At 34.8% G+C, this 12520-nt stretch overlaps 1 protein-coding gene across 4 annotated transcripts in view; it reads right to left on the bottom strand.

Moving 5' to 3' along the window:
- Positions 1–12520, bottom strand: part of Znf280d (zinc finger protein 280D) — an 88818-nt gene that overhangs the window by 9644 nt on the left and 66654 nt on the right. For 2 of the 4 annotated variants that reach the window (XM_029481144.1, XM_021172781.2), the window contains exon 19: positions 2761–2806. The exons of 1 other annotated variant lie outside the window; for it this stretch is intronic. In XM_029481144.1, the coding sequence (XP_029337004.1) occupies positions 2761–2806 (46 nt within the window). Of the gene's footprint in view, positions 1–699; positions 889–2760; positions 2807–12520 lie in introns of those variants that run through there. One more of the 4 variants, XM_029481146.1, reaches the window with a different exon arrangement.

The raw sequence follows: 12520 nt of genomic DNA, 5'->3' as shown, positions 1-12520 counted from the left end.
TTGTGAGCCACCATGTGGTTGCTGGGATTTGAACTCTGGACCTTCGGAAGAGCAGTCGGGTGCTCTTACCCACTGAGCCATCTCACCAGCCCCGACAACTGGCTCTTTATGTGGCTGCTGGGGATTGAACTCTAAAACCTCACGCATGCCTGACAAACACTACCAGCCAAGCTATATTCTAAGTACTTCAGACAGAAAAATACGTTAATTCAAGATAGATAATTTATATGCATTAATGTTTTGTTTGTATATATGTATGTATACAACATGTATGTGTGGTATTCACAGAGGTCAGAAAAGGGGGTTGCATACCCTGGAACTAGAGTTACAGGTGGTTGTGACCTGCCAGGTGGGTGCTGGAACCCACACCCAGGTCCTCTACAAGAACAAGTAAGTGTCCGTAAGCCATCTATCTACCCACCCACACCTTAAAACTTTTTAAAAACTTAAGTGTATGGGTGTTTTGTCTGATTGTATGTCTGTGTACCATGTGCATGCCTAATACCCATGAAGGCCGGAAGAGGACATCAGATTCCCTTAAACTGGAGTCACAGAGGGTTTTAAGACTGTGTGGCTTCTGGGGATTGAACCTCAGTTCTTTCTAAGAGCAGCTCAAGAAGAGCTGAGCCATCTCTCCAGCCCAAAACGTTTAAATTACAATTGATTGCTTAAATGCTTTAACTGGGGGGGGGGGGGGGGAAGAGCAGCATGCATGGGCATGGACAGTATGTAAATTTCAGAAGTGAATACTAAGTGATAATCAGAAAAAAGTTCAAACACTAAGCTTTAAAGCTAAACGTGTACTCATGGATGGGCTTGTCAGTATACTGGCACAACTGAAAACCCAGTTGCACAATTTGGGTGGTCAGGACACAGAGAATATCCAAACTGAAAAACAAAGAAAATGAAAATTAGAAGAATGAATGAGTTGGGTACTGGAGACCAGCACAAGGCTTACAAGGGCTAACATCAAGTTGCTTTAATAGATATAGACTGAAAGCTAGCAGATAAAGAGACAGTTGAAAATATCAATTACCATAAATATAAAAAAGACACCAATAGATTAGCATATAAATGAGCAAAAGCATCTGACTTAGGCACATCAAGTCCTAAAAGATCACAAATGACAATAAAATCTTAAGGGAAAACCCAAGAAAAATGTCCTAGTATAAATAGTGAAATGATGATCAGACATCTTGTCAAGAACTCGAAACAACTGAAGGAAATGATAACTCTCCATCCAGAAATGTATATCCAACAAAAGTATCTTCCAAAATGAAAACATTTTAAAATAAAAACAATAACAAAAAGCTGTATAACATGAGATATAATGAAAGGTCTTTAAATCAAACAGAAAAGCAAAAAGTTTTAATAGGAAATAAAAATCATTAAAATTGTAAAATAAAAACACATAATCAACTTTTACGTTTTCAATAACTCTAAAAGATTAACCACATAAAGCACAAAATTACATTCTCTGTCTTTATAGAGTATAACAATGTAAAACAAGAACAGTGTGTGTGGAGGATACATTGTCACTATCAAGAGCAAAAGAAGAGACATCACTGTACATCCCACAAGTATTTAAAAGGACAATCAGAAACAGCACAAGCAACACTACAACCTAATTCAGCATCCTAGGTAAAAATGGACAGATTCCTAAAAAACCACAACCAATGAAACTCATTCAAGAAGAAACCAATCTGAAAATGCAACATCCAATAAAGACAATTATTTGTAGCTAAAAACCTTTCAAACCAAAGATCACTTTCTTTCTGTTTTTAAAAAAGATTTATTTTATTTATTTATTTTATGTATATGAGTACACTGTAGCTGTACAGAAGGTTGTGAGCTACCAGGTGGTTGCTGGGATTTGAACTCAGGACCTCTGGAAGGGCAGTCAGTGCTCTTAACTGCTAAGCTATCTCACCGGCCCCCAAAGATCACTTTCTATGGTTTAAAAAAAAAAAAAATGGTGTTTAAAAAATACTCAATCTGCCAGGCATGGTGGTGCATGCCTTTAATTCCAGCACTCGGGAGGCAGAGGCAGGCGGATTTCTGAGTTCTAGGCCAGCCCGGTCTACAAAGTGAGTTCCAGGACAGCCAGGGCTACACAGAGAAACCCTGTCTCGAAACAAAACAAAACAAAACAAAAAAATGCTCAATCTGACTCTCTTCATTCTACTAAGTGGCCAAAAAATTAAAGGATTAAAAACAAACCACCATTAAAAAAGCAAAGGGAAGCTCCCAACTACTTTGAGATGATCAGGAAGAACTGCCAGACCGTCTGCAAGCGGGTTCCCATGCTGAAAGTCATACTGAAAATCTCTCACACACACACACACACACACACACACACACACACACACACACACACACACACACACCTTTTATTCTAAAACTTTGTTATATTCTTTGCCGATTTAAATGTCCTAAACTATTAGGCCAAGTGGAAATACTAAGTTCTACTGTGTTAAATGCCTGACGTTTTACTGAGGTTGGAATTTAACTCCCAAATTACCATCCCTCAATAGTTTAACTAAGCAACAGACAAATTAAAATATATGATCTCTTTGTCAAAACAAAAACACCTGACAATTTTACTTTAAAATGAGACATTTGTAGTCTCAATTATTTTCATACTATATACAACTATAATTGTTACTGACATTCATTTGCAACTGAAATTTTTGCAAAATTGTGGCAACAATTCTTTCAAATGAAAAAATTTATGAAGTTATGAAATAAAACAAACTTTACCTTAGACACAGGTTCTTGTCCCTTAGTGGGAGCTTCAGTTTTTATTCTTAAAAACAAAATAAGTATTGATTATTTTATATTATACTTACAGTTAGAAAATATGAAATAGGTTTTTTTTGGCATGCTTAATTAAAATGTAAATCTAAAGTAATGTACAGTCTCTAGTAGAACTGACTGATGCTGTAAAGACTTAATAATGAAAACAAACAACAGGCAGAATGTCTGTGCTAGATGACTGACTGACTGTACTTCAGGACAGGACAATGGCTCAATGATAGTGTGCTTGCCAAACGTTGAGTGAGGCTCTCTGCTATAATCCCCAGATCAAGAAAAAGGACATGGATTTCCTTCCTGTCTAAGAAAAACAGAATTTAAAAAACTGTTTCTTTTTGCTAAGTTAGTTACAAAACTAAAAAAAAATATATTAGTAAAAAAACTTCCAAGAATCACTTTAAGAATAAAAAGTAACCAAAAGACCTATATGTACAGTTTACACTAGATTTTACTGATCTTAGGGCATAAAAAGTAACATATAACTTTGATCTACTCAAAGTACAAAACTCAAATGCGACAAACCTATTGTAATATACATACAATAAATTATTTTGAAGACAGAAAAAAAAAAACCCAAACCAAAACCAACAGGAAAAATAAAGAATTTCGAGGGTAAATCCTCATAAAATCCACCATTCAAAACACATTTTAAAAATTCTTGACTGCTAAAAAATTTTGTAATTTTAACAGACACATGGCATCTTCATATTTTGTTTTTAAAAACCAATATAATATAAAAGCAAAATTCTAAATTTTAAAAGGACCTTTGTTTTAGAAACTCTTGAGGACTAAATAATTAAATTTGATTTTAAGATGCATATAGAGGTAACTTGACTTGAAATACATTAAGAAAAGTTAAAGTAATTTATAATTTTATAAAGACTAAATAGTTATATATAAAGAGTAACATTTAACATAAAGCTATTACAACAAATTTCATGCAGACAGATGAAGGTATCTGGTAGACAATAAACTATCCTAATGGCCTTCCCCAGGGTTAGTCAATGAAACATGGAGTATTAGCATACACCCTCCCTTGAAAGAATACAATTTAAAAATCAGGGTATATGCATATGGTTATAGCTAAATGCTAAAGAATCTGTTTCACATACAGAAAATTCTGCACTTAATAATAATCCATAGTGTTACCACTAAAAAGGAGAAAAAGTTATAATTGCTAACGCTTTTTAAGATATTAAGCAAAGAAATAAATTATCTATGTTGTACTTATTAGATAAAAGTGTAACAAAATGAGTAATTTTTGTTGAACCACCATGCTAGAAGTATAATTTAATAATTTACAATTAGTTTAAAATTGAAAAACTAAAATTTGCACAAAAAAAATTAAAACACCTTAATCTCTATTTGTATTGGGGACTAAAATTTTTTAATTACTTAACGGTATAGATATGTAAATTATACAGTACAACTTCATTCCTTTAATGAAGTACATAGGAAAAATTTGAAAACTTTAAGATTATATGTAAAGAAGAACACAGTTGCCTTAAAAAGTAAACTTATATTTTTTATTAAGTTTTGAAATTAATCTATTGTAAGACTTTCATTTCTAAGCATTTAAACATCTTAAATCTAGTATGAAAAACCACAACAAGCTGTTGCAACAAGAAAGAACTTAAAAAATATTAAGATTTTTCCATTCTACTCTAATATAGGAAATGCTAGCAAGTACCACTGTTAATCACCTTGACAAGTCTATAGCATTTCACTTGGTCAAAGTGAATCCTCTGCAACACACAGCTGGCAAAGACTTTCACTATTCTTCATTTTACCAGCTAAGAAACTAAGAAGTTAGTAAAACAACTAGGTCTAAGAGCTTATTATCTCAATTCTCCTGCTTTGTGCATTTAACATACTAGTAATCTCTTTAAAGCCAAAAATGTAATAATCATTAGGATTCAGAAAAACAACTCTAAAATAAATTAGAAATATACTGTAAATTCCACAACTATAAACTTATCAATGAAAAGTATACTGTGATTTTATACAACAAAACATACATTAAGAGTCATAAACTATTTTTAAGACTCATAAACTTAAATACACACACTAATATTTCACTCATAATTATGGAAAAGAAAAAGAATTGTTACCTAAATTAAATATATTAAAGATACTTGCTGAAATAGTTATAATTTGAGATGTAGTCACTTTCCTAAGCTCAAAGTTCTGACTAATGACCTGCTACTAGCCAATTATATGACAACTCTTGAGTGTGTACTATGCTTTTTATAGAATGTAGTGTACTATTCTAAACAAGCATGAAGATTTCACTACAAAGAACATTAGTGTTAATTTCAACATGATTTGAAAATAAGTAATTTTTATTACTATTTCCCCATGGAAACCTGCTGAAATAGATCTCTGATAAATTCAACATGTTGGGGCTGGAGAGATGGCTCAGCAGTTACTAAACTGGCTGTTCTTCCAGAGGTTCTGAGTTCAATTCTCAGCAATCATATAGTGGCTTGCAACTATCTATAATGGGATCTGATGCCCTCTGAAGACAGCTAGTGTACTCATATACATAAAATAAATAATTCAAAAATAATTTCTATAAGTAAAACCCTTTTCTCTACAGTTTAAATAAAATGCATGGATCATTTTTCGCAGATCATCTGCTTAACACAAGGCTACACATGAGGTGAACACTGTGATTCAATTATAGTTGTATGCTCTTCTGAGAGTTATTTCATACTATATACACATACATGGTATGAGGCAAGGGAAGGGTTCATTTTAAGTGTCCCACAGTCTAGCTTTACAAATGTAAACTTCAATGGAAGGATTTTTGTTAAAAGAGTGCTGTGGCGATCCTCAGTGAGCAAGGTGCTTCTGCACATGCACAAGGGGACTGAACTCAGATTTCAAGCAAGTTAGAAGCAAAAGTAGTAACGTGAACCACTTCAGATAGGACTAAAAAAGACAGCATCAGACTATGAAAGAACAGTGAAACACAAGAATATCTTTCTGACCATTTTCTCTGTGATGTGTGAACAGATTGATGCATGGGCTAGATGCCTTAGCTAGACATTTACCATACTGTGCACAAACCTGTGTGTTAAGTATTCTAGTCCCAAGAATCAAACAGTCTTTCCTCTTGAGGAGGTCATTGTCAAGGAAACCTACTGAAATAAATATTTAGAAAAGAAATATCTATATGGTACAATGGCTTCTTAAAGGCATGAAACACTATGCTCAGGAGACAAGAAAGGGACAGCAGAGTGCACAATGAACCTTGGCTCTTTAGGAGGAATAGGAGTTAGCAAAAAAAGACTAACCCAATAGAAAAAAATTAAATAAAAATACTATGAACCAAGATAGCAGTGACATTACTGAAACAGTACAGACTCATCTCACAAAAAGAACATAAATAAAACAGTAGTCAAAAGACAAAATTGAAGAGATGGCAGGTTACTCCAGGGGAAGACCATGACGGTTAAATGGCCATACTAAACCTAAAAGTTTAGAACACAACTAGTAAATTGGAAACGAGAATGTAAGTCTACCAGACATAGCTTTATGAGAAGAAAGAAACACAATCCACCATAAAAATCTGCCTTGACAAGTCAAAACAATGTCAGAGGCATTAACTAAAACAAGAAACTCATAGGGTATGAACGATTTCTACAGATGATAAACTCAGTTTTGAGCACATGGAAGAGATGCCTGCAGAACATTCACGTGTAGGCACCAGTACTCCCTGCATTGTTTCTATGCAGGTAACTTCAGAATCAATACCCAGAACAAGATGCTCCCATTTTTCTTGGTTTTTCAATCGGCTGATAAATACATTGGAGTCCGAAGATTTCAGTATATAACTGCCCTTATCTTACAGATGAGAAAATCTGAGGCCTAAAATATTAAAGCAATAAAGCTAAAGCACAGAGCACATTAAGCATATGGCCTGCACAGCACACTTCTACTGTACTGTTTCTTAACAGTCCCTTTTCCTGTTAATTAGGCTCTCTTATTACCATGTCAGGAGAAAGGGAAATTTCCCTGCCTCAAATTTTTTTTTTTCATCCTAAAACATGAGTGTGTTAATCTTGGTAAAAGACTAATTCTATGTGACTCTTTGCCATGTTTTACACAGAAATAAATACACGTTAAGGAGCAGAAATATCATTCTAGATATTTTTGTCTAATTGCCATGTATCAGAGTGATGCCCTACACATGGGGGTGGGGGATTAGACTACTGTCCCAGTGCTATGTGTCACTTATCACTTGCGCTTCTGTTGAAAGAGAAACTAAGTCTTACCCCGTCCTTGGCTATCAGCCAAGGCAGGAAGAATTGCACCTGGAATCACAGATACAACCAAAGAAACAACAAGACTTAGTAGTTTTACTTCTGAAGGCAGATAGTCAAAACTAAAATTGAGATTATCTACTTAACAGTTACATTACCTATGGCAAACTATTTGGCTTACTATACCCTTCTTTTCCATAAGCTCAGGATAATAAGAGCACAGAACAATTCCTGAGAAAGAATAAATGCAAACTATTTTTAAAAGAGTATCTGGCATACTTAACATGATCAATAAGTGTTACCTATTATTATTACCATGGAAAAAGTCTGAAAATCAATTGTCTGATCATTTTCACTTCTACCATGCTTCCACCACAACTAAAACATATTAGGCATTAATTTTGATTGATCTTCCCTAAGATTAGTCTTATTTTCTCTAGTATGAAATGATCTATTTATTCTCAACATGAGGGTTTGATTTGATCATCTACAGCTAGACATCACCTCAGCTATCCAGTAGACTGGGAACATGGTCAGTGGTAGGGATATGGCTCTAGTACTTGGCTAGGTAAACAGCTGAGAAGAAGCCAGCATGTTCCAAACTCTAGGTCTGACCTCAAGCACAGGAATAAATACATGTTAAGGAGTACAAATAATCATTCTAGATTTTTTTTAAGGTGACAGATAAGGAACAAACAAAACACAATGTCCGCAAAAATGTAACAAAAACTAGATCACCAATAGCTATACACACACACACACACACACACACACACACACACACACACACACACCGCCTGTGGAATCCCACTCTTGATTTATCACCTATAACGTACCAGAAGGGTTAAAGAATGTCCTTATCAATGGATCATCTAGCTTTAGATGATCGAATCAAACCCTCATGTTGAGAATGAATAGATCATTTCATACTAGAGAAAAAAAGGCTAGTCTTAGGGACGATCAATCAAAATCAATGGAAGAGACTGGTAGATTGCCTTAAATGGATGAACTACAAGGAAGTTAATTTATCTTTTCATCTCACTTGGTCTCTCACTCTTCTCTGCTTATTATAGGAAGTCATGGAGGAAGTCTAAGCTGGCAGAAACCATTTTAGCTTCATGCACATTTCATACCTATGACATGAAATTTCCCACAAAGCCCATATATGTAATGCATCTACTTTGATAAGGAAACACTGCTTGAGTTCCTGAATATTTGGTTTGCGATCTTAATGACTGAGATCTAGAAAGAAGATCTCCTAGTACCTCATATCACAGTCACCATATAGAGATTCACAGAAGGATAGAGCCCAAAATGAATGTGTCATAGATGAGCCTAGTTTTCTTCTTACCTCTCACTAACTTTGGGATATGAAATGAATATGACATTTAGACTCTACAACATGGATTATGACCAGGTTCAGAGCTGCCCTCCAACTGAGGTCAGAAATTAATAAGAAATAATGAACTAGCTCCTTATATACCACACACCCACAGACTTAGTAAGTACCTTTTTAAAAAATATTTTCAAATGTAAGGCTTTTTGGATTACTTTTGATGTAGTATTATAAAAAAATCATAGAAATCACCTGGTTATGTATCCCTGTGAGGAACATGGTTTCAGTGTAGACTACCTGTTTTACTGCTCTGGCACCTTTTCTATACTACCTTAGGGACACAGACCATACCCTTCAGTAATGTTTACAATTCCAATTCCTGGCAGCCTTGTGTACAGAAGGTGGGTAACTAGCATCAGTGTCATGAGTATATAGGAAATTACCTGCACCAGACCATGAAACAGCTACTGAGTACCACTGATGCTAAGCCTAAAAGTCAGTACTCGGGGATTGTGAAATTAGATGGAGGAATTCAAGAAAACTCAGTTTTTGATTTTTATTTCTCTCTAGTAGTCTTTGAATTCAAGGGGTTAATAAAGAATAGTAAACATATTTGTATCTATAAATGCATTTTACATCATTTAACTCTACAAACCAAACACAACTTTCAACCTAATTTACCACAGCAGTGTGATAGTGGGGTCTCTGCTTAGCACAGACTTAGTAATCACACTCAGAACTAAGTAATTACTGAAAGCTATCTCAAAAGGTATTTTATAGTATATTTTATTCAATGAACTAGACTCTCTTTACAAGCTTGAGCTATAGATAATGTATTTACCATGGATTCTTCTGCCATGAAGAAGGCTAAGATTCTTCCTTTCTTCCTTTTTCCTTTTTTGAAACAAATCTCACTATGTAGTCCTGGATTGCTAGAACTCACTAAGTGGACCAAGCTGGCCTCAAACTCACAGAGATCTGTCTGCCTGTCTCCTGAGTGCTGGGATTAAAGACACATACCATCACACTGGGTGAGAATGATCCTTCTATTCTCAATTTTTCAGCATGGACAAGCATCTCAGAAAATAACACAATAGTTGACTTCAGTTCTGTTTTATACAGTGAGTCTATACAAGCACCCTAGAGAACACAGGGAGAGGAGACAGAGAAAAGGGGGAACAACAGCAATTTCATGGCTGAGTTCAATATGACCTAAAACTGGAGACACATGTGCTACTTTTCAAGATGACTTCTGCATTCTATAGAAGAATAAAAATACTGCTCACCGGTACCATGTATTCATTAAATTGGGTTGGATAAGCAGCTATGGAATTCTGGAAATGCCTACTTGATGTCAATTAATAAAAAGGTTGTCTTTAAGGAAGAAAATGTCAGCTCAAACGGATTGATGTCCTTCTAAGAAGAGAGGGTTCTGTACTAGTTTACAGTAAGTCAGAATTGTTCCATAGTCTTTAGACAAAGCAGACAGAATCATACTCAATTCTGGTGATAGAAAACTGCACAATATTTCATTACAGCACTGTGATGTCAATTACCAATAGCTGAGAAGAATATATTGCAACTGAACTGTAAGTCAAAATTATAAATAACTACAGTACAGATGGACTGTCACTAAAACTCTCAGCCATGAGATTCCACAGATATCCAGTCAGCAGGGTCTCCTGTCATCAAGAAATAACAGCAACAGAAGTAGTAACAGCTGGGGCAGCAGCAGGAGCAGCAGCAGCTGAGGTAGCAGTGGCAACAATGTACATTTACTAAGTGCCTAGTTTCTCCAGTGCCAAATAATTTAAATGTTAAGGTGAATTATTTGAGTTAGTAACATGATCCACTGATTTCCTTCCATACATGGTTTCTACTTGTTTACAGCTGCCCTATAAAGAATGACTATGTTTCTTTTAGTGATAAGAACCTGAGGCTTAACAAGGGTTAAATTTTACTGAAGCTACAGACTATTTAATTAGGATCTATGCCTGTGTCTGTCTACTCTATTTCAGGCATAAAATCCTTTCATAGCACCATCCATCACAATGATGCAGATAAAACAGATTTTTAGTGTGGAAGATTAAGATCACTAAGATCTCATATATCAAAGATACAGAAAAGAGCAGTAAGCCTGTCTAGCTAGTCAAATAACAAGCTGGTAAGAGTACTGCTGCAGGAGGATCACAAAATCACAAGTGCATTCAAAGTATGAGATGGGTCATAAAGTAGTCAAGCACTTGTTTACAGCTGCCCTATAAAGAATGACGATGTTTCTTTTAGTGATAAGAAACCTGAGGCTTAACAAGGGTTAAATTTTACTGAAGCTACTATAAGGCAGTATACTATAGTATACTATAAGGCAGTATAATTTAGTGGAAAATTGTGATAAAATTTAAATATCTAAAATGAACATAGAGCATTCATAAATATTTCCTTAAAATATAATGTAGTGCACTTAAATATACCAAAATCTAACGGTATGACAACTTTTTTACCACTCAAGTGTAAGTTCTACAACACTAACTCAGTATACAAGTTTTTTCCTTTCTTTTTTTTTCTTAGTTTTTCGAGACAGGGTTTCTCTGTGTAGTCCTGGCTGTCCTGGAACTCAGAAATCCGCCTGCCTCTGCCTCCTGAGTGCTGGGATCATAGGCGTGCACCACCATGCCCGGCTAGTATACAAGTTTAAAAAAGAGAATTGTCAGCAATGATTTTTGAAATAATATGGGTAGGCTAGAATGAAAAATGGGTTAAAAATCAGGGAGATTCATTTTCAGTAAAATGTAGAGCAACATAAAACCATGGATGTTGACTTAACAACAGTAACAACCATATGGTCACTTTCATACTATCTCCTGTGTGCTATGTACTTTCAGAGACCATAAGCAATTCCTTTAATTCCCTCAAGCTCTATAAACAGGTTCTTCTGTGATTTACATTGTGAGGATGAGGAATCAGGGTCGAGAGGTCAGGTAACCTAACCAGAACCATTCACATTATGAGAGAAAAAAAAGGTGGAACTCCAAACTCTACAACCCACTACAATATCTACACTCTACTACTTCATAGAAGCAGTTTAAGGATCTGAGAAAGATTAATGTGGAGCTAGGAATCAAGTCTGGAAGCCACACAGGGAAGAAGTAGAACTTTATAAAGTAAAAAAATTAAAGAAAATTTAAAACATACGGTATAAAGTCTAGAAATAAGTCTCAAAAGGATACTAAGGTAGCCATGCCCTTGCATAAAAGCATCCTTTGTACCTAAAGAGGCAGAATAAATTAATAATTGGTTTGCCTCTGTCATGCACTATGTTGATTTTATAAATATAACAAGGATATAATTTTTTCTAATAAGTGGGAGAACATATATTCACTTGCTAGCATTTAATTATATACTACACCTTATATGCAATTCAGGAGCATTTTCTAGGAATCTTAAACCAACTACTAATATGATTTATTTTTTAATATCCAATGAAGAAAAATGATAAATTTATTATATATTAGGAGTTTACATGATTAGATTTTAATAATAAATAAATAATAAAAAATTAGAGATTAATGTCAAATAAATATTGAAAGATAGGTCAAAATTCTCTAAGATATTCACATACAGAATTTAAAAAAAAAGAAAATCACATGAATGAATCTCCCCCCTACCTTTTTCTTTCATAGACAAGGTTTCACTATATAGCCCTAGATGGCCTTGAACGCATTACATTGTTGGCCTGGACTCAGGGAGATCTACTTGCCTTTTTCTCCTAAGTGCTGGGACTAAAGCTACTTTTATATTTCCTTGATTTGAAAAAAATTTCCTCCAGACCATATATAAATTTTGGAAATGAACTAAACAGCACAGATATGGAGCCAGTCACCTTTTATTTGTATACAAGAGGATAGATACCATTTATAAAAATACATATAGTATCAAAGTGGTCCAAGTAAAATGGGCATTTAGTTTCTCAGTGTTCATCAAGAATTTCTGTTGGTATTTTTGGGAAGAGTGATATGCCAGATTCTGAAATCAACTAAGAAGAAGAAGAAGAAGAAGAAGAAGAAGAAGATGAAGGAGGAGGAGGAGGAGGAGGAGGAGGAGG

The sequence above is a fragment of the Mus caroli genome, chromosome 9 (assembly GCF_900094665.2).
Source record: "Mus caroli chromosome 9, CAROLI_EIJ_v1.1, whole genome shotgun sequence".
NCBI lineage: Eukaryota > Metazoa > Chordata > Mammalia > Rodentia > Muridae > Mus > Mus caroli.
This window is presented reverse-complemented; position numbering and strand designations above follow the sequence as displayed.